The sequence below is a fragment of the Lissotriton helveticus genome, chromosome 11, assembly GCF_964261635.1.
Source record: "Lissotriton helveticus chromosome 11, aLisHel1.1, whole genome shotgun sequence".
Lineage (NCBI taxonomy): Eukaryota > Metazoa > Chordata > Amphibia > Caudata > Salamandridae > Lissotriton > Lissotriton helveticus.
This window is the reverse complement of record NC_136072.1, coordinates 93,643,213-93,669,617: the sequence shown is the minus strand read 5'-3', so window position 1 is coordinate 93,669,617 and position 26,405 is coordinate 93,643,213. Positions and strand designations below refer to the sequence as shown.

Sequence of the window (26,405 nt, the reverse complement as noted above, 5' to 3'; positions counted from 1 at the left end):
CACAAAGTAAAAAATAAAAGGAAACTTTTTTGCAACATTATAAAGTTTAAGAAGTTTTTCACTTTGCCACTTCTTCTTATAATACCCGTGCAAAGCCTTAACTTGTAGAGAAATATTGTGCATACATTTTCTATCCTTGATGGCTTTGATTATACTAAATATGATATTGCTATACAAATGATCTTGCTAATCAGAAACAAACATCAAGACATCCAAAAAAGGATGCAACTTTAGGGCTAAAAAATAAATGCACAGCTCTAGTTAGATTTAGCAGGGTCCCCACATAAATGTAATGCTTAATTGTAAAACTTAATAATGGTCAGCTACCTCCATGAAAACAAGAGACATCATATCTATGAAACAATTGCATTTGCTCAATGCACATGAGGATTTCAACAGGTTAAATGTGTAGTACTGTATCACACAAATTAAATTATGTGCCTTGATCTGGAACATAGATCTATGTAATATGACATTTTGTGATGATTCACGATGGTGTGCATTATGCCCATTAGAAGGAATCAAGTTCCATATTGTCAATGTTTTATGATGGTTTTAAGGGCCACATACAATATTTGTGCACCTCAAGCCCCTTGGACCTAGGGATGATTTACCACTAAAGTATCTACATCTTCTCCATGTCCCATCTCTCTCTGCCAGAATGTCAAAGAACCCTTACATTAAAAAATCGAATTCATGGATATATGAATAAGATATATAGAAAGTGGGCTTCTGGTCACTAATTGTCTTAAGTGTAAGAATTCAAAATGGCTTCTCTCCATACTTAAAGATGGCACTCCGAAAATGGAGGACTTTAATAAGATGAACTTTTCTCAGTGTACAAATATTATGCTGCATGCTTGATATTAATACAACTCCTCCTAAACACTGAACATAGATAATGGACCAACTCAGTAGTGTATCGAAGCACGCACTGTTTCAGAGAAGAAAACACATTAGGGCAATTTGTAAAGGGATACATTAACTGCAAGAAGAACTGAAATTATAGCTCTGCTGAGCCAGTACCTTTTATGATGAAGAGGTGACACCTCATGACCATTTTACTGAACCCATCTCAGACACCAATACTGGAGCACATCCTCCTATTTATAATCCTGAGCACAGATCACTTTTGCATACAGTTAGGTCCAGAGATTGGATTCAAGGCTGTGCAATAGTTGGGGGAACTCTTTTGTTACTAGGAAACTTTTCAGACCCATCTATAAGGGATGCTGATGTACCATTCCCTTTATATCTCAATACCTGCTTTGTTCACATGATAATAAACATATTCGGCCACATGCATCAACCTATTTAGGAAGTGCAAACGGTGCTAATCGGTAAATTCGGCCGTTTGCGATTCCTAAATAAGTTTTTGGGATGCATCATACATTTTTGTGAAATTCGCTATGTTTAGTGATTTCCAAAAATGCGATTGCTTTTAAGGAATCGCAAATTTGCGATTCCTTAAAAGCAATGCATGATTGTTTTTCAAATTGCGAATTAGCAATTAGGGGGTGCAAATTACCACTAGGTTGAACCTCGTGGTAATTTGCGAAAAGTAATGAAAATGCTCAAAAATGCATTTTTTAAACTTTCATGTTACAGACACACATGTCCTTAGGACATGTGTGTGTGAAACATGCACTTTAAAATACATTTCAGGGGTGCAGGGGGGGTCCTTTGGACCCCCCTCTGCACCCTTGCAATGCATCAAAAAAATGGGATTCGCAAAATAAAAAAGTGCAAATAGGCATTGATTCCTATGGGCCTCTAGGCCCATAGGAATCAATGTAATGCCATTCCTTAATTGCGATTCGCAATTAAGGAATCGCAAATACCGAAAATTAAGAAATCCTAAAAACTTTTAGAATTTCTTGATGCATAGGATTTTGCAATTCCTAAATTGCGATTCCTTAATTTTCGCAATTTAGGAAATGCAAAATCCTACAATGATGCATGTGGCCGTTAGTTTTTCTGAATATAAATAACCCTCGCTAAACAGGTGAAGAGATATGTATGGATTACAAGTTTGCTGGAATATTTTTAACATACAATGAATTGCAAACCCATGTTTTTGATCTATCTGATTAAATGATGTATTAAGATGTGCTTTATGTGCCTTTTATGGTATGGGCCCAAGGTAAATCCTCAGTTTTTGAAATTTCTTAAATAAAAATAGCTGTAAAATCAGACTAAAGGTACCAAGCATCTAAAAAGTTCAAATAATTTACGTCTGGGCAGTAACACATACTGTCACACTGCAGACTGGGGAAATATTGTTATAGCATTACGCCTTGATGCCGCAACTCACCTGACATGATAGTCTGTTGCTGGCCTTAGGTCCTTTAGATTACATTCCAACTCCTCCCCACTGCAAAGAGAAAACACACATCAGGTTTGGGAAGTCACAATGCCAAAAATAAATATGGATATGTTTTGCTTAAAGCAGACTCCAAGTAAATATCATCGCATACAGGTGCTATCAAACAATGGGCATTGTCTGAAGAGCCCCCCAAGAATAGGCATCACGTAAAGTTGTCTTTAATCGATAGGCTTTATCTAACTTGCTTGTAAATAGTGGTCATATGTTAAAGAGGACTTCAGAAAATCGCCACTGCCTAACCTGCTGCCAGCTAAAGAGCATTAGAAAAGCTGCCCTCAAACACGGGGCATAATCTGACCTGCATTATAATAAAATAATCCTTACTTGTAAAGTGCGAACATATCACCCCTTAAGGTTTCAAGGCGCTAGGGGCCGTCAGGGAGATTCAGTGAGCCTTTGCCCAGAGTCACATGATGCTGAGCTGAGCTGCCAACCGGCTCCGGGATCGAACCATGAGCCCCATTCTCCGAAGTCAGCCACTCTGGCCGCTGCACCACACCTCTCCAAAGCATTCAAATTATGGGCATAACTTTAGCTGCCTTCAACATTAGGCATTGTCAAACTTGTTTCCCAGTAATGGGCATCTGTTGAGCTGCCTTCAAGCAATAGGCAAGGGCAAATGGGCCTCCTAATAATGAGCATCATTTAAAACTACCTTATTGGACTTTGTCTACCTGGGGCTTCTCCGATGAGTAGCTTGTGAGCTACCAGTAGCTCTTCTGCTGCCTGTGAGTAGCTCTCCTGTGTGCAGCCCTGCCTAATAAATTAGAAACTTTGGCTTGACTTAATTAATATATGTTCTAAAAGTGAGAGGGTCTATTCGAGATGAAAATGTGGGTATTTTCAGAACTAATAAGCTGATATTTCAAGAAAAATTCTTGAATTTCTAAAATTTATTGAGGTGATACTTGAGTGATACAACAACGTTGCATTGGAAAGACTCACTACCAATGTTATTTCTGTGGTGCCAGGGGCATTGCAGCTATGACTTATCTATTACCATGATGAGGTATTTCACATTGTTTCACATTGACAATGCTTTTTGTTTTTTACATGACTGCTGGCAACCCTGCCTTGTACAGAAAGGTGATCATTGTCAGTAATCTTCCATATGATGGACACTAATATAACCTTGTCTGATGTGGTCACTATTATAACACTAATAACAATAGTAACTTGGGATGGTTTTGACTGAACAAGAGCAGCATTTATTATAGAAAATGTGCTCTAACCAGACTCTGGCCTCACCAAAAGCTGTCTTCAAACAATGGATACCCCCATAGGGTTGCTTTTACCTCAGCGCTAGGACACTGGAGTAGTCCTGCGCTCTACAAATGCTTTAATTCATTCATTCATTCAAATAATTGGCATAGTTTAACATGCTTCCAAATAACTGGCATCACTTAAGGTTGCTGCAAATGAGGAGCATCGCCTACAGCTGCTTTGAAACGATGGGCAGTGTTTAGCCTTTCTCCCAAAGATGATCATACGCTAAAGCTGCCCTCAAACAACCGGAATCGATAAAAAGGGTCTTTAACCAATAAGCACTGTCCAACTTGCCATCAAATAATGGCAATCATGTAAAGCTGCCTTCAAACAATGGTCACTGCACAAAGCGGCTTCCAGATATTGGCCATTGCCTAACACGGCTTCCCGATAATGAACATTACCTAGAAGTCTGAAAATTACGACTATTGTATAAAGTTAACTTCAAGTGACAGGCATTTCCGAAAGACGGTTTCAAATAATGGGTGCAGCCCAACACAACTTTAAAACAAGGAGAGTAACCAACATCACCTTCAAATAATAGTAATTGCTTAAAGTTGCTGCAAAATAACTACCATGTCTAAATTTAAGTCAATCTTTAGAGGCATATCGGAAGAGACAATATAAGCCCTAAATGGATATCTAAAGTCATACAATGATGCAGTCACTATTACAAATCTCAGAGCAGAATTTCAGGATTACCAGTCAATGACAAGATATGTGTGTTTTTATATAAAATGTTGATAGACGTTCTTGGTAATGATGCGACAAAGTTTGAGCAATTTCCAGCACTCAAGCGGCCATTTTGGGCCTGATTACGAGTTTGGCGGATGGGTTAATCCATCGCAACCGAGACGGATATCCCACAGCAGTATTACGAGTTCCATTATATTCCATTGGATATAAATGAACTCGTAATATGATGGACCGGATATCCATCACGTCTGTGATGGAGTAACCCGCCCACCAAACTCGTAATCAAGCCCTAAGTGTGCAGGGCAAGATTCTGGATGGACCAAATAATTCGGTGCATGACAATTCTCCTGTGCCAAAAGTCATGCCTCCTAGAGTTTGCACATTCTGGGACCAGGGAACTGCAGAGTGCAGTTGCTGACTAGTGAAAGTTTTACTACTTTAACTTGTGGCCCTGAATGGCATTGTGAACATTTTCTCATTCATTCCATGAGGCAACCAAGTGACTCTTTTTCTCGCTTTCTTATTTTTTTAGAAGAAGAAGAAAAAAAAACTTGATGTCAGATTCCTTATCCACTAAAGCAAAGTGTGATGGGGTATGACAAAAGCAGGATTGGAGATGATAATGTTACGCTGAGATACACTCACCACTGGTATTGAGCTATCCAAGGAAGAATTGTGATGCGTTTAAGGTTAGCAATAACTTTTTTTATTTTATTAATCCAGTAAAAGAGGACCTACACCACAACCGTCTGAGTCAACCGCCGTCCGCTCTAATTTTGTCTGCATGTCGCTCGAGCCGCCATCTCCCATTTTCCATGCTCGAGCAAGAATGCGAGATACCACAGATTGGCAGAGGAGACTGATACTAGAAGGAAGGGCACTGGAGGCAGGGGTGTAGCTTTGCGGGGGTGTTTGGGGTAAATAGTTGTGTACAGCTGCTTTCAGTCTGGTATGGTGAAGTGTCTGTCAGATTTCACCAGCCAAAACAGACAAACACACACACACACACACACACACACACTATCCCTTTCTCTGTTTTGAAAGTCTTCAAAAATGTTGGTAAGTTTGCAAAACACTGTTTTCCCTCACTTAGCACACTACTAACTTGTATTGCTCTCCCTTTCCACTGCCCTTTAAGCCCCTCTCATGCGCCTTGCCCGAGTAAAATGTATTTTTACATTATATACCAGCGTGAGTGTGGGAAATGGTAAGTTCACCCCCACCAATCTTACTGACTAAGCTACACCCCTGACTGGAGGCTGCCCCCATAAATACAGTGTGCTTGGAGAGCTTCCAAAGACCACAAGGCCCTACTTCAGAGTTTAAAATGGTGAATGTACTGCAGCTGCCTGAATTTCCCGCTGGGCCATTTTGAAAGAAAGTCTGTGGCACAGGGGCAACAATGAAACCAGACATGCACAGCAAGAGACGCAAAGTCCTCCCCTCTCTTCCGGTGACTCTCTATCATGTTGAAGGTGGGCTGTCACTTATAAGGACAGATCTCTGATCTTTACTGTAAAAAGAGCTGTTTATGCTCAATGAAAGTCATCCCTAGCTACAAATATTATTTGTGTTGTAATTGTGACTATATCAATCAAGATGAAATTAGTGGCTGGCCACCATATGCAATATCAGCAGTACTTACCTCTGTTCATCAGGCAGTCTTGCCAGCAGTAATGAAGAAAAAAAAGGTTTGTCAATTTGGAATGCCTCTACACAGGTAATACATAACCATAACTGCAATGACCTTGGAAATAATATTAGTAATAATTCTTCCCAATACCTCATGATTTATATCAGCTTTAAACGCATTTTGAAAATCCACTCATCTTTCTCCAAACATCAGTTTATGACACATTTTTGTCTAGAATACACACTTTTTAATTTTCGAAAACATACATACATTCAACAAAGTAAAAGCTTCTAATTTGGTAAGCTGGTGTGACCCACACAGGAGCTAATTACGGGTAGCTGGAGAGATACAATTAGCTCACAAGCTGCTCGTTGGAGGATACTGTATTAGGATAATATGGGCTGCGTAGAATAGGTGTGCTCCCCTCACACTGGGAAATAGCTTAAATGTTTGGGGACCAGTATCACCCAATGTCTTGAGGTGAGAGGTACCTGGTATAAAAGGAACAGCATAGAAGACTTACCGGTCCCACCAATACTTTATGAAGAAGTGCGGAGGAGAAGAAACAAAGGTGATCTGTGGTGGAAACCCAGACATGGCCAAAGGAAAGCATAAATAACAACCTGCAACAAAGCAATTCTTAACACCTTGAGGATCACCTGCTCGGCCTCAGAACCTGGCGAGGACCTCAACAGGAGTGTCAAGCCTTGGATGACAAAGGGCGGAGAGCCATCATAGGACGACTCACAGGCTCTACATTAGTAAACACATAATAGTGTGAACAGGCTGGTTGTAATTAGAACCAGCATAATAATCCTTGAATTTAAAGCCTTGGCCTGGATTAAAAGTTGTCCAAATTTATAGGGACATTTAAACAGTCCCTATAAATTCAAGTCAAGGGAAATTTCTCACAAAAACATAATCGAGCCAGGAGCACCACAAAACATTTCAGAGTGGTGCAATGGATTCCAATGCCCGCTGGAGAGTAAAGTGGTACCCAACAATAGAGGCCTTGAAATGTAATTGATGGAGGGAATATCAGATCTGAGAGTTGCCGTAGTGTTATGTGGCATAGTGGCTTCAAGAAAGCGTCACCAACATGGATGTCATATGTGTACTTAAAATCCTTCTTTCATTAGACTTATTTTTCAGGATAGAACTTAACCCATATACAATAACTCATTAAAACATGCATATGTTCACCTGTAAATTATCTTGTACTTTGCATCCCTTCCTTTGTCAGATAAAGCAATTTCATAGCTGCAAGTGCAAGGGAGGCCACTGTTGTGTCTTTCCGCAATTCCAGTCGGAGGTGACCAAGCGAGTGAGGCTGTTCTTGCCTGAACATTTGAAACCTAAATTAAAAAAAAAATACCAGAATTTGTTTGGTGGTAATATTATCTGTCACTGCATATTGTTACAGAATTTCAATATTCGAGCAGAATACACTGAATAGTTATAGGTGATTTAAAATGAGATCTGTTACTTGAGAGTTCCTTATTTGCTGTACATAGATATTTGTTACAACCTGAAAACTAATTCCACAAGTAAATATTGCACCAACAATGGGAAACCTACCGACTGGTCTACTTCATCGTATTTCCAGGTTTAAAGCAGTATGAACAAACTAATCTTCCAAGAAGACTCAGCGGTATTGATTGTGTATAAATGTACATTTTTTAGGGATTGTAGTCCATAACAAAACTCTAAGACATATATCTAATGTAGCTACAGTTAAAGCTGTACAGCTAGATACTGCTACAGTATAAGATATACCACTAGGTGTTGTAAAGGAGTGTAGACTTAGGACCACTGCTAAATATGGAACACACTTACTGGTATCACATAAACTGGATCCAGCAGAAAGGGGTGGAGACATGAAGGCCAGTATAATGAGGAGAAGGGCCAATGAAAGTCAGCATATGTATGTTCTATGCTCAAGGAAATTGGCTACTGGGAGAACTATGATAGTAAAACTATTTGGGATATTTTAGGTGGTCAGAAATAAACTACATTTTAAGATGTCTGAGGAGGTTACTCGGTGCTTCACGTGAGTGAAGATGAGGTGGGACTCTACAAAGGAGATGCGGCTATAAGATATTTATTAGAGCTCTGACGATAAAGTTATCCCATAATGGCCCAGGATCACATTGGTCACATTAGTCCCTTCCTCCTTTTCCAGCTCCTCCTCCACGTAGTAATCCTAATGCTCTTCTTCATCAACCTAATACAACTCCCTCTCCTAGTACTTCTTCTCGACCTCATCATCATCTCGATTCTCCTGATCCTGCCCTCCTCCTATTCCAGTTCCTTCTCCTTTATTTTTCCATTCTGGCACTCACAAAACCCAGACTTGAGAAGATGAGGAGCAGATCCAGCAATAGTCCAGAAGATCCCAATGAATAGATTCCTTTCATAGACTTGCAGGGGGCCTCTCCGATTGGCGTTGCGGACATCACAATGTCAGCAATATCTAGACTGGTCAGAAGTACTTCCTTCACAGGAGAACCCACTCAAGCATTGCTCCCCTGGGTACCTGGAATCAGCGCCTAATAATGGAATGATATCTGTTTCAACAGCCCATTGGGATGTTTATTTTTATTCCGTCAATCTTATGTACAGCGCTCTCATACCTTGGGTCATATTCACACTTTATAAAACATTCTAAATAAATATAAATACATAAATAAAAGAAGGATTCCAGGAGAAAAAGCAAAAGAACACTCACAAACAGGAGCAAGTAAACAGGAAAGAAACACACCAGCACCTTTGCAATGCATAGCACTAAGTGTTCCATCTCCTTTTGTTGCGTTAAACAAGACGTCATTGGTTGCAGGAAGCAATACACAGTAATTAGTTTTGACAAGATAAGTTGGAATGTAACAACATTACATACTGCAGAGGTGACCATGATGGTTTGGGAGGAACCAAACGTGTCACTTCCGGTTTCTTCATGGAACATTTTAATACAAGCCTTTTTGCAAAAGAAGGATTTTATAAACATGGGCTAAAAAGGAAATAGTCGGGAAGTACTGGAAACTGCATTAGAAGGGAACAGCTAATGTGATGTTTTACACACTCAGAGGTGGAAGAAAGTAAAGAGTGTCAAGAATGGCTTCCAGAGAAAGCAGTGTGGGTCTGCTGGAAGACACAGGAGTCTGCCTTTTCAACCATGCCAAAGGGAGGAAGGCTGCTGCAATTTGTGGACCAAGGCTAGATTGAGATCTGTGCTGACAAGACATCATCTTGGTCTTACCTGCGACCCTTGTCTTCCACATCTTGGTCAACCTAGGCCTGGTTATCCTGGCCGTTTGCTGGTCCCTTTGATCTTCCTGGTCATAGCCCACATGCTTCGGTCCCTCCTGGCCTTGATTCTCCCGGTCCTGGTACTCAGACTGTCATCCGTTTGAATCCCTGATGCCAGTCTTGGCCCGTTTGTCCTCTTGTTACTTGGGTTGCTTATGTGCTCGGTTCTAACCCTCCTGGTCTTTGTGGCTTTGGTCCTCCTGATCTTGATCGTCCTCCACATCTGAGTGCTGTTCTCAGTCATCCTGAACCTGTTTCCTCGTATGTCCTGTTGTGGTTCCTGTTCCTGTTCCTATTCCTTTTCATATTGTTCTTACTCCTAATCTAGGTACCGGTGCTAGCCCTCCATAACCCTTACTCTCTTGGTCCTCCTGACCCAGGTCTACTTGACACCCACCTACCATTTCAATTTGTTCTGGCGACTCTGGTCATGTTTCTCCTGCTTTGGTCCTTAAGTCCTGATCCATTCGTTCTGGGTCTTTTGGTTTTCGTTGTTTTTGCCAACTAGATGCTTCTATCCTTGGTCACATTTGTCTTCCTATTGTGATTCTCTTGGTCCTAAGTCCTTCCTCCCCAAAGCCCATCACTGAGAGGGATAATGTGTTTGCTGAGGAGCAGTGCTTAACATGAAGATCAAAGAGTTATGATTTATGTAAAATCGCTCAGGGAGTGGTGATAATGCTGCATAAATTATTGTTAAATCTACAACACACAAGTTTCAATCCTGATGAAATAGCTGAATGAGTTTTGTAACGACTTCAAACTGCAAGGCATATGTTTTAGCCTTGTAAGTTTTAAGTCCATCTTTAATGATTCTTTATCTGTCAGGTTCCATTGGGTAGTACTAAACACTTACTATTTAGTACCCTAAAATGTAGTTTTTATTGTATGTTGTAGAAAAAGTTATGAGTGCACTTACACTTAGAGGGAACATTCTCACACAGCCTGCTTAGACCTGCATAGATCTACATATTTTATATATACATAGATTGAAAGAGTGTAAAAGGAACTTGGACATTTCCATTTCTATTTTGGCAGCATGTTAAGTATCATGCAGAGGGTACCTTTGTTCCCCAAATGGGCAAGGTGCTAGACTTTCAGCAATGCTCAGTACAAGCTGCAACTGCTTGCAGTCTCGAAACTACTCATGCAAGAGTAGTTGAATGTCCATTATGTGAGGCATTTGCATTCCCCTGTAGGACGCTGCTCCACACCGCGGCACAAAAAGTGAATGCGCGCTTGCACAATTACTGAGTGGGAGCACTGCCTGGGGCACTGATTCAGCAATTCCCCGGAATTAGCCTGGATTTCAGTTTAGGCTCAAGAATTGTTGCCGGATCCAGATTCCTGGTGGAGCCTACAGACTACAGGTGGTATACAGATTGACGTTTCTATTACTGAAGAGGTAGAGGTTGCACAGACATGTTGCATAATATTGTTAAGGCCAAATATATAGGTCAATTACAAGTTATCACTACTTTTGGAGATATACAGACAGATGGAATAAGTACATCTGACTATTCTTACCTCTCAAATACATAAAGCTGCATACAGCTAGTCTATAATACACAGCCTGATATTGCTACCAGTGACATACAACTATATGTAGGTACAGCCAGATATACAACTTATTCTTGCTCCGGCCAAGTATACGCAGGTACATATTGCTGGTACTGAAGATATATCGCTGGATGCTGGTTCAGTCCAATATATAGCTAACTACTTTTACTATGGAAGCTATACAGAATGAAAGTTGAGCCTATGGGAGACAAACAACTAAATGTTGCCACTATAGAAGATACACTGCTGTATATTGATACTACAGAAGACATAAAGGTATATGCTGTTACGGTAAACAATGGAAAGGTACTACATTTTGGTGCCCCAGCCCCTCCCTTGCTATCGCTGTTCTCATTAAGCCTTGAAGGCAGGGGTATAAACATTAAACAGGGTTCTAAGACTGTTTACTTTCTCTGATTTTCTATCCTTTTTCACGCAACAGCAAGTAGAAAGAACAAACCACCAAAGCAAGGGCATTACTTGCGCCTGCATTTTTGAGGACATTTACTTATTTTTCAACACCAAATTTTCAGTCAGTGTTAAAGGCAGAAAGAAAGGAGGAAGGGAAATATGACTTTTGTGATGTTAGTGTGTGTGAGATCTGTTTGTTAGGGTTTTTAACTTTCTTTTATGGGGTTTTTAAACAGAATAGAGATTATTTTGAACCTTGAGTCAGTGTTAAAGCCAGGAAGAAAGGAGGAAAGGGAAGACTTGAAAACAGCAGCAAAGGAAGAAAGCAGAGGTGAAAAGGAACATGCAAGACAAAGAGACAGCAGAGTATGGTTGTGAAAGAAAGAGGCTTGAAGGAGAGTCCAGAAAAGCTAGCCCTGGTATTCAGCAAACCAGGGGGGGGGGGGGGGGGCTGGCTCCTGAGAAAAGCTTTGGTGCCCTGCATTTACATTTTTCCTAAACTAAGCAGTGGCTGCAGAAGCTAAACAGATTTCCTTTTTTCCATTTCTATGCGCTCTGGGAAATGTGCAGAAGCAAACTGATTACAGTTAATCGTTTTTAATTACTGCCTGCGAGGTCACTGTGCTCCATGCACAAACTCCTGAAACCATATCTCATCTCACAGTGTGAAGTTTAAGAAAAAAACTAAAACGTCAACCAAGTTTAACCTGTGATTGAGATGCTTGTCTCTTATTTGATTTTAATATATTCTCTGTGTGAGAGAATTGTTTAGCAAAAATAACTGGAAAGAATACAGTGCTTAATTTGTAAATAAAGGTGGGGGGGCTGCATCAGGAGCTCACTGCACTTTACACCACCAGCACTGGCAATGACAGTACCAATATAACCACAAACCATCACACTCCTACAAGTGGTACAATCCAGACTATTCCAGCCCTCCACCCCCAAAATATGAGAATGGCTTCGGTGGCAGGTATCAGTCATTTTTAATGCCACTTAAGTGCCAGTGCAGAGCACCGGAAAACACCAGCTCAAATTAAGCACTAGAATTGGAGGTCATTAAAAGTATTTTTAGGGTAGGTGCTCTCTAAAAATAACAACCTATGACGCGATTGACGTTATACTGTCCCTAAAATCCTCTTGTTAAATATTGATGTAAAAGTCTAATTCCAGCCACAGTGGGGGTAAAGAAGCATTGACAAAGCATATTGTTGTGGCTTTTGTGCCATGCATACTCACTTTGGAAGTGAAAAGCTACAATGGTTCTGTCGGGAAAGAGCAATTGCTTTACAAATAATAAATAAATCATAGAGTAGCACATCTATTCAATGCAGTTGCGACACAAAAAAACTGGCAATTAAGTGCTTGCAAAAGTATTATTTTGTGTTAAATAGAGCAATCTTCATGTATATTTACACGTATTTACAAGGCTGTCAATAATCAATGCAATATTGGAGCGACATATATTATGGTGACAATGAGTGCTCAGTGACAGTGGTGCAGTGCATATCATATAAACAATGGTGAAATTAAATAATGTACAAGTTATCAAGGGGAAATTAAACTAAAGGTGGTCAAAACAACGAAGAAAATAATATCTCTGGTGAATAGCACAATTGCTTATTGGTTAGAAACCAAGAGACTTGATAGAGCTGAGCCATATTCTATCGTCTAGGTTTCGACCCTGACAAAAGCGTTATTGAACAAGTGTTGTGGCGGGTCTTCTTCAGGACAAGGGAAAAGAATGACAGCCCATCATGGGGGTTGATTCCCTTAGGCATCCTTCGATGAGTGAAGGCTGCCAGTTGATCTATATGTTTCAGGAAGGCTCTAGAAAACAGATACGATTCAGGTAGTCTTTAAGATCTAAGCCTGTGGTGTCCTGAGCGGGCCGTTAACAGGTAATCAACCGGTCCATGAGGCAAAACGAATTAAGATCCCCAAAGGTTAGCTAGTCATAAGTCCTGGCAGTCCGAGTACACTCTATGATTTATTTATTATTTGTAAAGCAATTGCTCTTTCCCGACAGAACCATTGTAGCTTTTCATGTACGTACCCGGGTTCTGAGGGACACAGGGTAACCCCATTGTGATTAGACATACTCACTGTGGAAGATAACAGCATTTCATCCTTTCGTTCTGGTGCATTTGAATGACAGATTTGGAGCTGCAGAAAAATACATTTACCATAGACTGTTGTATGCATGCCCTTGCATCGTTAAGAGGATACAAGCACAACTCACATGTAAGCACACATGCCCACCAGCAAAGCTCTACGGTTTCCCATATCTTTTGTAAGACCTTCAGAAAGTCCTGGGGTTTTTGGCCAGCAGTCACTTGCATGCTGGGGTTTTTAAGCCTATGTTTCACTGGGCTGAGACAAGACATGACCGACAATGGCTCAAACCAATGGCTGAAAGAGGCTAGTAAAAGAAAGCTAATGACAAGAGAGGTGAACCCAAATCCATTCCATGTGTATGATAAGCAACAAGTATGTTTGACAGCTGCAAAACCCAGGCCTAAAAATACAAGCCTGGTCTTTCTCCCAAAGGATATCAATTCCCAAACCTTTCTGTCAATTAAGATGCACAAGTCTAGAATCTGTCTAAGGTATGAATAAATAGATAACATTACCACAGTCCTGAAGGCACTCCACACGGACTCTTCAGCCATGTGCAGGCCCATGATCAATCTGCTGTACATCATGCGTAAAATGTACTGGGGGAAATATATGGCCTATTTTCATAACCTAGCACCATACTACGCCTGTCATGAAGCTCAATATCTAGAAATTCCAAATCCCTCAGACAAATAAGATTTAATTATATCAAGATCTGGGATGGCTCACTTAAACTTCAAGGCCTTTAGCTCTGGAACACATTAAGCAAACACAAGGAGATGATAGACAGAGTGCTGAAACTTTTTAGACACTCAGCCCAAGACACAGATCTGGGTTGAATCCATCATCGTTCTTTAGCTCACTTCGCCACCCCAGGTCAGACACAGCTATATGCAAATCAGTCTGATCCTGTGCCTCAAGAGAACAGTCCAGCCCGAACTGCCAAGCCATGTCTTCCCTGGACCGGAAACAAGCATCCTGGGTCAGGTTTCAGACTAACAGCCCTCATCAGCCAGGCTAGCTTGAGACTAGTGGCAAAGTGAGCAAGGGACCCATGTCTGGGCATACCCTTAGGGCGAACAAAGGAAACACAAGGAGATGATGGTCGGAGCGCTGAAACTTTTCAGACACTCACCCCCAATCACAGATCCAGGTTGAATCGATCATCGTTCTTTAGCTCACTTCGCCACCCCAGTTCAGACACAGCTATATGCAAATCAGTCTTGACCCTGTGCCTCATGAGAACAGTCAGGCCCGAACTGCCAAGCCATGTCTTCCATGGACCGCAAACAAGCATCCTGAGAACAGTTCCGGGCTAACAGCCCTCATCAGCCAGGCTAGCTTGAATCCAGTGGCAAAGTGAGCAAGGGACCCTTGTCTGGGCATACCCTGCCAGCTTAGGGCAGACAAAGCAAACACAAGGAGATGTTTGCTTTGGAACACATTAGACAGCAAATTGAAATACCAACAAAACGTTACAGTTTTTGTGATGCATCAAAACCACCAAACATTCATACAATTGGCATGAGAGCAAGAGCACCATCGTTAGAGGTCAGCTCCTTAGAGGCTTAGCATGGGTACCTGTCTAACATCAGCCAAGTGGCAGAGCACAGACCTTCATCTTCGAGCTACCAACCAACAAGAGACACTGAGCACAAGCTAATCACTACTAAAAGACTATGGCACAGCTTTAACATCAAATACTGATGCTCACAGCAAGCCTAGACCAAGTTTCTCGGAAGTGGATAAGAGGCAACCTATTCATGCTCCAGAGAACTCAAAATACTGAAATAAACATTTAGGAACAATTTTACGCTTCAAAAAGATGTGGGGTTCTTGTAGGTTCATGGAATTATGAGAGGTTGTTCTCTGAATGGGGAATAACATGCAGACCTGGAATTATAGGTCTATTACATATGCGGATTCCCCACTTTAGGGATACTTCTGATCCCAGTTACCAAGGAAGATGGAGAAAATTGAATTAGCGGGCCTATAGAGTGGGTAGACAGGTGGCAAGGCAGGCTGTGGTCTGTCAGGGGGAACAGTCTGTGCTAACCTGTGGTGCGGCATGAGTTCGGTCACCGGCAGGGCTGCCCTTGTGGTATTAACCAGTCAGTACAATTGAGTCTAGTGGTCTTGAACTTGGATAACCTGGGTGCGGGCACACGGGGACAGTTGCGATCAGGCAGAGCACTAACCCACCACGGAAAACCACTGTCCAACTCATATTCAAATTCAAACACAACTTTATTCGAGCTTGGTTACACAAGTCATAAAAGTACAAATTCATTCTAAAATTGCAAAACATATAATATGACCATATATACAAAGATAAAAATTAGAAACTAATCTATCAAAATTGTCAAATTCATGACAGGCCATGGTATAAAACCTGTTTGAAATTCCGTTAAAATGATATAAATGGTTAAAATGGTATAAATCTCTTACTAACCGGTAAAGCCCATATTACAGAAATAAACCACTTCTATCTTCATTTTTACTAATTAGACAGCGACCCCCATCTTCCTCTTTCTAATGCATGCCCATTCTGTGCTAACCTGTGGTGCCGCATGAGTTCGGTCACCGCTAGGGTGGCCCTTGTGGTATTAACCAGTCAGTAAAATTGAGTCTGGTGGTCCTGAACTTGGATAACCTGGATGCAGTCACGCGATGACAGTGAGAGCACTAACCCACCACGGCAAACCACTGTCCAACTCATAATCAGCTCTTAATGTTTGAAGAATTAGACTTCTTTGAAGCCATTGCCATGCTCCCCACAATGCACATAATTCGGACATATTCTGGAATACTGCATACAAGGTGCTCCAACATATTGATGTTAATGATTTTTGAGCCAGTGTGTTAAAAGGTATTCAACAAGAGTTATGGCACAGCATTCAAAGGCAATGATAGCAGGGTGGCTTACAGTATTGGTCTTTTTTTATTTTGCACCACCTGTGCAAATGAACAGAAAGATGAATAACATTTTATATATAGGTGTTTAGATAAGGATAGATAAATAGTTAAGTGGATAGATAGATAGATATATAGATAGATGGGTGGATAGATATATGGGTGGATAGATAGATGGGTGGGTGGATGGATAGATAGAACGATGGGTGGATAGATATATGAGTGGCTAGATAGATGGGTGGGTGAGTGGATGGATAGATAGATGGGTGGATAGATAGAAAGATGGGTGGATAGATATATGGGTGGCTAGATAGATGGGTGGATAGATAGATGGGTGGGTTGGATGGATAGATGGGTGGATAGATAGATGGGTGGATAGATATATGGGTGGATAGATAGATGGGTGGATAGATAGATGGGTGGGTGGGTGGATAGATAGATGGGTGGGTGGATGGATAGATAGATGGGTGGATAGATACATGGGTGGATAGATATATGGGTGGGTGAGATAGATGGGTGGATGGATGGATAGAAGGATGGCTATGACCAGGAAAAAAATTGAAATTAAACAATTGGGTGGGAAGACATTCCAGTGCACAAACATTTGCTGAAAACATGTGCAGTTCATATATCAATATATTGTGCTTTACAAATAGGAATTACTTAATTACTCAGATACTCTCAGCTTCTCTGGGGATCAAACGCTAAGAGAGAAACATGGGTGAGAGACAGCATCATGGATCGCGGGTTTTGAGTTTGGGACGGAAATGTGGAGGACATGATAGGGAAGCAAAAGGGGCTGAGGAGCAACACAGAGTGAGGTGAAAGAAACATGGGGGCCGTGGTTGGGAAGGAAGCAACATGGAGGGTGCAGGCAGAGAATCAAACTAACAGGATGAGGGAGCAACATGGAACGGGGGAAGAAAGCGGGGGAAAGAGGAACAGGAGCCAGTCGGGGGGAGAAGCACACAGGCGAGAGAGAGTACAACATTGAGTGTGGTGAAGAGAATCAGTGCTTAATTTGAGCCAGTGGTACAAAAGGGGGTGGTGATGGACGGAGCATCTGAACCAATCAAACACTCACACGCAGTCAACAGATCTGGGTTTAATCCATCACCGTTCTTTAGCCCACTCTGCCACCCCAGTTCAGACATGGCCATATGCAAATCAGTCTGACCCTGTGCCTCATGGGAACAGTCCAGCCCGAACTGCCAAGCCATGCCTTCCCTGGACCGGAAACAAGCTTCCTAGGACCGGTTTCTGGCATTTCAGCCGTCTTCAGCCAGGCTTGCTTGAATCCAGTGGCAAAGTGAGCAAGGGACTCACGTCTGAGCATACCCTGCCAACTTATGGCGAACAAAGCGGTACAAAAGGGGGTGGGGATGGACGGAGCATCTGAACCAATCAAACACTCACACCCAGTCAACAGATCTGGGTTTAACCCATCACCATTCTTTAGCCCACTCTGCCACCCCAGTTCAGACATGGCCATATGCAAATCAGTCTGACCCTGTGCCTCATGGGAACAGTCCAGCCCGAACTGCCAAGCCATGCCTTCCCTGGACCGGAAACAAGCTTCCTAGGGCCAGTTTCTGGCATTTCAGCAGTCTTCAGCCAGGCTTGCTTGAATCCAGTGGCAAAGTGAGCAAGGGACTCACGTCTGAGCATACCCTGCCAACTTATGGCGAACAAAGCGGTACAAAAGGGGGTGGTGATGGACGGAGCATCTGAACCAATCAAACACTCACACCCAGTCAACAGATCTGGGTTTAATCCATCACCGTTCTTTAGCCCACTCTGCCACCCCAGTTCAGACATGGCCATATGCAAATCAGTCTGACCCTGTGCCTCATGGGAACAGTCCAGCCCGAACTGCCAAGCCATGCCTTCCCTGGACCGGAAACAAGCTTCCTAGGACCCGTTTCTGGCATTTCAGCCGTCTTCAGTCAGGCTTGCTTGAATCCAGTGGCAAAGTGAGCAAGGGACTCACGTCTCAGCATACCCTGCCAACTTATGGCTTTGTTCGCCATAAGTTGGTAGGGTATGCTCAGACGTGAGTCCCTTGTCCAATGTTGGATAACATTACATTGGCATTCCTTCCGTGATAGCAGATACTGCCCCCAATCATGCCTAATGTAACACATTTACAAACCAAACACTAAGTTAGGGAATACACTGACATTGGGACAAGGAGACAATTACTAAAGCTTATGGAAAATAAGGACACTGGAAGCGAGAATACACAGGTGGCACAGACTTGGGACAGAAGTATGGGGACAAACACAGGGAGAAACTGGTATCGAAGCACAGGGAGAGAGAGTAACGGGGAGTCTGAGACAATGGGGCAGGGAGGCACAAACACTTTTGAGGGACAAAAAATATATACACACATGAAAACAGAGGCAAGAACACAGCAGACGCACACTACGGTGAATGTGCAAAGACACACACATACAGAAGTGATATAGAAACAGTGAGACACGAAAACTGGGATAATGAATTGGGGAGTCATGAACACTAGAAGCAGGGAGCATGGGCAAACACTCACTGGAGTTAGAAACCCATGGAGTTTCTTCTTCTGTCATTAGCAATTTGGGCATTAGCTATAGAGGGGCCGGATTGATTTGTGTTAACATCTAAGGAAAGGCTTGGAGGTTACAAATAGAGGACACATAGCTGCCAAGGAAATCAGTCACTCGTGTTTCTCAGCAAAGGCAAGTTACTGCCCCTTTCCTTAGAACTATCTAAGAGCAACCTATTACTTTTCCCTCTCAGTACAGAACAGCAGATTTCCAATAAATGCAAAATGGCTTTGTATATTTTCTAGGGTCAAAAGAGGCTTGATTTAATGCTAATTTGACAAATGCAGAAAACCACCTACTTTGATAACAATGGTACCTGAATGAGTTGAAAAATTATTCGGAAACTATTAAATTGACTTGGAGTGGGTAGGCAGCTTGCGGTGTCGCTGTACATTTGGAATTATTGTTTTTTTTTTTTAGAACCTATAATCTTCCTAATTAATTGTGTATAGGGGGACACATTAATGATGAACTGAGCAAGGAACACAGGACTGCACTTTTCTGATGACAATCCCTCCACATTTTGTGATTACCATCTGGCCTTCAATGTTCTTTGGGTACAACGTTACATTACTTCTGCCCGCACAACCGCCTCAACACAGATCCAAGACTTGAGTTGTGGTTTTGGGCTGGAGAAGGTTTCAAAGATGTGTTGAAGTATGGAGTGCGTCTGGAGGTTTTGTGTAAATATTTTGGCCTGGGCATCTAATTGATAATCTCTTATCCACTGCATAATTAGCTGAAACATGCAGTGGCTACAATACCTTTAGAGCCCACCGGAGCGGGCTCTACCAGCCAATAAAGGCCGCTCCAGCGTTAAAGGCCAAAGCCGAAGAAGAGTGCCTTTAATAAGGGCGCGGGCCTTTAATGGCCGGTAGAGCCCGCTATGGAGGGCTATAAGGCTATTAGAACATTTCACCCCTAGAGGACAGAATGTTCTAATTTGTAAAACAAAGGTGTCATGGAGCCCGAGGGGACTGAAAACCCCTTGGGCTCCATGAGGCCTTTGTTCATAGCAACAGCTGTGAACAAGCATTGGAATATTGGAGCTCTGGGCTTCTACTGGCCATTAGAAGCCCCGAGAACTCTATTGTTTTCAATGGTGCTTCAACATTCAAATATTTTAATATATGTGACTTTATCTGCTTCCTCATTAACTATGATAAATTAACTTCAACCAACTAAAGCCTACCCATGAAGCAAATGTGAACCGCCTTATAACATACGACTCATGAATTGCCTCCAGGATTTCTTGTAAAAATTGAGTTCTTGGGCTGCAGAGATACACACTGATGGAATTAATGTATACAGACCTATTAAATGGCATACAAGCATTGATTTTGTTATTCTTTAAACTTATATATAAAACTTACAGTGGGCTAGAAAATTACAAACTAGCTGCAATTAAGAGGCTGTTGTATCTAGAAACAATTTTGAACTAAAGCATGTCTATGAAGCTGGACACTCAACAGCAAAGCCACCTGGTTGTCTAACAACCACGACACCAAGGTAATTCAAGAGTTGAAGTAAAGTAAACAACATTCCATCTCGCGAGGATGACAACGACGTGATACAATACATTATGCTTTCCCAAGTAGCTATAGGTACTTACATTGATAATGTATCATCTGCAAGCATTGGCAGGAGGATTGTTAGAACTTTACTCCTCAACTATCTTTTAGAAAAATCCACATTCTGCTGTGGGCAAATGACAAAGAGAGGGACACATCACCCCCAAGCAAATGAAGACCTATTCCCTGGAAACCACTCCACCACTAAGCTATGACCATACCAAGGAAGACCTTGGATCCTTTCCTATAACAGAAGGCAAGAATACACACAAAAATAGCTTGACGGAAGGTTGTTATAATATGATAGCCTGACTCCTAACTCGCTTCCCTCAAAGATACATCCTCTCGAAAACAAATGAAACAGCACTAGCAAGCTGAGTAAATGGCCTTCCGCATAACGTAATATACTCATATTTTATCGCATATGCATGAACTTGGTGGACAGACTGCATACGAGTGAGACGACTGACTTTCCTGTGGTCTATTTAAACAAACGTTTAAGTTGTGGATCAGATGAGGTTTATATAATGTAATCTTAGCAGCAGCAGATCTATTTTTATAGAAGCAATCTATGGAAATCAGAATGCAAAACTCTGGATCCAGAGATCAGATCGTTGTTAACTATGTGATAAGGCAAACTAGGAATTCAATGGGTCTATCTTGCTTATTTCATAAGTCCTTTACTGCTAAGGCAGGTTTCCAGTTAGCAAAGTATAATGCCTTCTATGTGGAAGATTCAATGTGTATTCCAATGTCTCACACATCAAAAGAAGTAGGTTTAATCTTGTAGGTTATTAGAAGAAATGTTAGCCTTTTATTACAAGGTTTATATTTCAAAGGAAATCGTTTTTGTAATGATATCTTTTATCAAATTCATATAATTTATTTAAACCAAAAATGTGCATTTTTATTTAGTTAAAGCATATTTTTCTATTTTTATTTTAATTTGTTCATCTGTAAGTACAATACAATTCACTTGCCATGTGGGCAATCTGAAAAGATGCTAAATATTTTCCCACCAGGGGATTTCCCTCTTAAATGGCAGGGTAGTGTGTTCCCCAGCAGAGATTCGCAACACTTAACTCTGGGGTGGAAGATATGAAGAGCCCGGGTGTATTTTACTGTCATAATAACTGCAGGGAAGAATGCTGTAAGAGCTTCATCCAATGAAATGCACACTTTACTGGCAAGCAGCACTGGGCATGATTTGTGTTTTCTGGATGGATATGCGCATACCTTCACGGTTTAGTGGCTGGAAAAGTATAATAAACATTGAGCACAAAACAGATTTTTGTCTGAATTATGGATACAGTGAAGGGTTGACCCCAGCCCCCTCAAATATCAGAAAAAAAGGCACTGAAGACAACATTTTTAAGAATTGTGGAAAACATAAAAATGTGATACTATGGCCAATAATATTCATGAACACTTTTTCTGAAAAGCGGATTAAATCAACATTATGACACACTATTTCTCTATTTGTCACTGTCGAGCAATATTAGTTAAAGTTCTCTTTGTGGTTTAATATTTTGCAAAAACTACTACTTAAGCCAGGGATTTCCCAGAACTCGATTAAAGGCATTAACTTTGAATGTATACTCCCACTGAGGGGTCAGCATATCTTTAGAAACGGATGTATTAGCAAATTAATAAAGTATATGCACTTAACAAAATCAAAATAAAACTGAAAAGGTAAAATACAGAGTAAATGTGAAGGAATCTGAAAAGCTAAAAATTACGTTGGCATCCTCAGACTGTATGACGACAACGCAGGGAAATACTTTGCATGCCTTTGCAACACATTTTTTTAAAACGCATTTGTTTCTGTAATGCATGCCATTAACACGCATTGTATCTATCTATACTAATGTAATAAATAGAGAGCCCAAACCTTTGAGGTGGGTAATCTCAGGAACCACAGCACCGATCACAACACCCAATACAGCGTTGGAAAGGGCAGTTGCAGCAGAAGGACATAGGCTATGCAGACGCCCACCATATACATGTAAAAGGTAAAAGAAACGTGCCAGCAAAGTAGTCCCTTGTGGGCATGTCTGCGTTGTGCTGTGTGCGTGTGCTGGGGGCGTGTTGTACGTTCCACCCTTCATGCCATGTCTCATATCGTGTGCTGTGGGCGTGTGCTGGGGGTGTGGGCGTGTGTGGGGCGCGGGATTACGGAAAAGCGAGCGTTGTGCCCATTATTTCATAGTTTTTTCTTACCAGGGTCTGTATATTCCAGCTCCGGGTGTCCACCCTGCTCCCTTAAAATACCCCTGCACCCCATAATCATAACCCACCCTTACTCCTTAAAATACCCCAACACCCTTAAACACTAACCCACTTAACCCTATAAATATACCCTGTACCCCAAAACCCAAACCTAGCCCTGGACCCAATAAATATCCCTGTACCTCAAAACCCAAACCTACCCCTGAACCCTAAAAATACCCCTGTACCCCAAAACCCAAATCTACCCCTGTACCCCAAAACCCAAACCTAGCCCTGAACCCTTAAAATACCCCTGCACCCAAAACCCAAACCTAGCCCTGAACCCTTAAAATACCCCTGTACCCCAAAACCCAAACCTACCCCCTGAACCCTAAAAATACCCCTGTACCCCAAAACTCAAACCTAGCCCTGAACCATAAAAATTAACCTTGTACCCCAAAACCCAAACCAACCCCTGAACCCTAAAATACCCCTGTACCACCAAACCTAGCCCTGAACCCTAAAAATACCCCCGTACCCCAAAACCTACCAATGAACCCTAAAAATACCTCAATACCCTAAAACCCAAACCTAGCCCTAAACCCTATAAATACCCCTGTACCTCAAAACCCAAACCTACACCTGAACCCTAAAAACACTCCTGTACCCCAAAACCCAAACCTAGCCCTGAACCCTAAAATACGCCTGCACCCCAAAACCCAAACCTAGCCCTGAACCCTAAAAATACCCCTGTACCCCAAAACCCAAACCTAGCCCTGAACCCTTAAAATACCCCTGTACCCCAAAACCTACCAATGAACCCTAAAATTACCTCTATACCCCAAAACCCAAACCTAGCCCTGAACCCTATAAATACCCCTGTACCTAAAACCCAAACCTACCCCTGAACCCTAAAAATACCCCTGTACCCCAAAACCCAAACCTACCAATGAACCCTAAAAATACCCCTATACCCCAAAACCCAAACCTAGCCCTGAACCCTAAAATACCCCTGTACCCCAAAACCCATACCTATCCCTAAACCTGCCCCTGTACCCCATAACCCAAAACTATATCTGAAACCTTAAAATACCCAAACACCCCAAAACATATACCTCAGTACCCCAAAACATATACCCCTATACCCATACTTATCTTATCCAAACAAAAAAAATACATGCTTTTAACATTCATGTAAAAGTATGCGTGGTAAAAGCATATAAAATGTAATGCCATGCGTTATAATGGCACTGCGGAGTCATGGTACTTTCGTAATGAAAGTATGCGGAGTGATGGTATGCGGAAATAAAGTTGCGGAATAATGGGTGTTTACCCTCCCCCGGTAAGTACATTGGTGGCACGGCGGCCCACATCTCCAGCAACATACTCATATTTTTTCACCACAGATTTGAAAAATGCACAGGACTCTCTCATTGATGGCCAGCACCGACATACACTTTTAGACACACCTCCCGCCACAAGTTCTAGAATTGCGAACTTTAGAGCTGGGGAGCTACGTTCGAATCTCGGCATCAGCTCAACATCCTGTGATTCCAGGCAAATCGCTTTGTCTCCCCGTGCCTACCACAAATGAATGTGTTCTTCTGTAATGTAAATTGTGCTCATGCCATGTTGTTGAGTTCGCGCTATATAATATTGCAAGGAAAAATAAAGTAGGAAAACTCGAGTTCACACACTACTGAAGGCGCACTCTTAAGTGCATCAGCAGTGCACTGTGAATCGGAGCATTTCACAGGCCTGTCACAGATAAGAAATGCTATCAAAACGAAATCCTACAAAATAATATACTACTGGCCGGCAGCAATTCATACCCGGATATATATATATATATATATATATATATATATATATATATATATATTGGCAGGAAAACATAAAATATGTATTTATTTTGAGATTTCATACCAAGGTTACAACACCGTGTAGCATCAAGCACTTTACATTTTGACATTAAAATAATTAGATTTTATGGATCATGGATCAGCAAGGTAAACAAAACACATTTTAATGCGGGGAAAAAATGTTCCTAGGATGCAGAAATAAAATCAATAGAAAACAAAGGTAAACTAGAGTTAACAATCAAAACAATCAGCAAAAGGTGGAAGTTGGTAAGGAAGGTATTAAAACAGTATGGAAAAGGGTATTAAAAAAAGCTAAAATGAAAGGGAATTAGCTTAATAGTCTTTTATGAATTAAATGCACCGTGCTAATAAAAGACATTAAAAGCTCATTACCTATATTATGTTTGAACTCAAAGCAGGATCTTAAAGGATGATGAGAAAGTGAAACCATTGCATTGTGCTTTGAAGTTCACATTAACGTGTGTTGTTACATTTTACTAATCAACAGATATTTCATTTCTGTACCTGCTTGAAGACCCCTACAGTTGCATGCATTTAAAAAAATCTAATTCATGCTATGCTGTGGAGTGAACTAAATATTTTACTGAACCGTGTTAGCAGGGCATACCCTCGTTCTGAAGTTGGAACTACAAACAGAGGCTTGTAGATATTGGCCAAATCAGTCTTTTACTCAAACAAATGCTATTATCAACTTTTATTCTTTCCACCAGAAGGTCCTGGAACCTACTGTTCATGGCTTATTTGTTGTTTTCATTTATATCACATGTTATCGCTTCGATTCACTTGTATCGAGATAAAGTGTACAAATGTAGCACCAAAATATATTGATTTTAGCATTGCTCCATCTGTTCAGGGGCGAAATGGCAATTGCGTTTCTTATTTTGATGCTTGCTAGCTATTTGCGTATTAAATGCATGCTAGAATTCAATACGCTACTCTGAGTGTTGTGTTTTCATTTGCAATAGGAACTCGGGATTTAATTAAAAAAATGAACATTGAATAGTGCAAACATATAGGCTAGAAATTTGAACAACGTGGGGGGGTTAGGAGGTGACTGTCTCTGTTTCTTTGTATCTAACGTTGCTTTGCCTGTCTGCAACCGGCTGACAGTTTCATTTATTCCCAATGTTTAGAAAAGTATTACGATTTCCAGTTCTGCACACAATAGTAGCCCTGGACAAGTCCTGGCTTATCCTATGCAGCAGTGTTGAAAGGCCTGAACTGAAGAGCGAACTCTACTTGTAGTAACCTGAGCCTCTGTGGCTCCCTCCACTAGGTATAGCAAAGAAATGGTAGATCTGTGATAGCAGGGTTACAGTGAGTTCTTTGTCACGGGGGCCAGGATCTCCAACAGGCATTGCTAATGAGTTCCTGGAAACCTCTCCACTCAGCTGGGAAACATCTGCTTAGAAATGTGCAGCGGAGCTGCTGGGCGGTAAACAATCTATGAGAGGTTCCTAGAAGCAGCGCAAAAAATGTAGAAAGAGCCATCCAAAGGCTAAAACAAATAATGACAGAAGGAAGGGCCTAGGAGGCAGATGCATCATTGTTTTTTGCGGTCGCAAAGGGGCAGAATCTGCCCCTTTGCGACCGCAATTTTTGCATCATCCCAAATGCATAAATCGCTATTTAAGTAATCGCAAAATTTGTGATTACTTTATATTGCGATTGCATTTAGGGAATCGCAAATTGCGATTCCCTAAATGCAACGCAAAAAAGAAAATGTGATTTCGCTTTTAAATAACGCAAATTACCGTCAACTTAAAGTTGATGGTAATTTGTGAAAACTTTGAAAAATGCAAAAAGTACCGGCATTTTTTTATTTCGAGAGGTAGAGGACCAGCACTTCTCAAGAGAAATGCTATACTTTTA

The 26,405-nt window shown here is 41.4% G+C and overlaps 1 protein-coding gene across 5 annotated transcripts in view; it reads right to left on the bottom strand.

The window, feature by feature from the left end:
- The window catches only part of FNDC3B (fibronectin type III domain containing 3B), a 539,535-nt gene that overhangs the window by 121,304 nt on the left and 391,826 nt on the right, over positions 1 to 26,405 (bottom strand). For all 5 annotated transcript variants that reach the window (XM_078665981.1, XM_078665983.1, XM_078665982.1 and 2 more), the window contains 2 exons: positions 7,185 to 7,336; positions 2,315 to 2,374 (listed from right to left, as the gene is read on the bottom strand). In XM_078665981.1, coding sequence (XP_078522107.1) covers positions 2,315 to 2,374; positions 7,185 to 7,336 — 212 coding nt within the window. The remainder of the gene's footprint in view (positions 1 to 2,314; positions 2,375 to 7,184; positions 7,337 to 26,405) is intronic.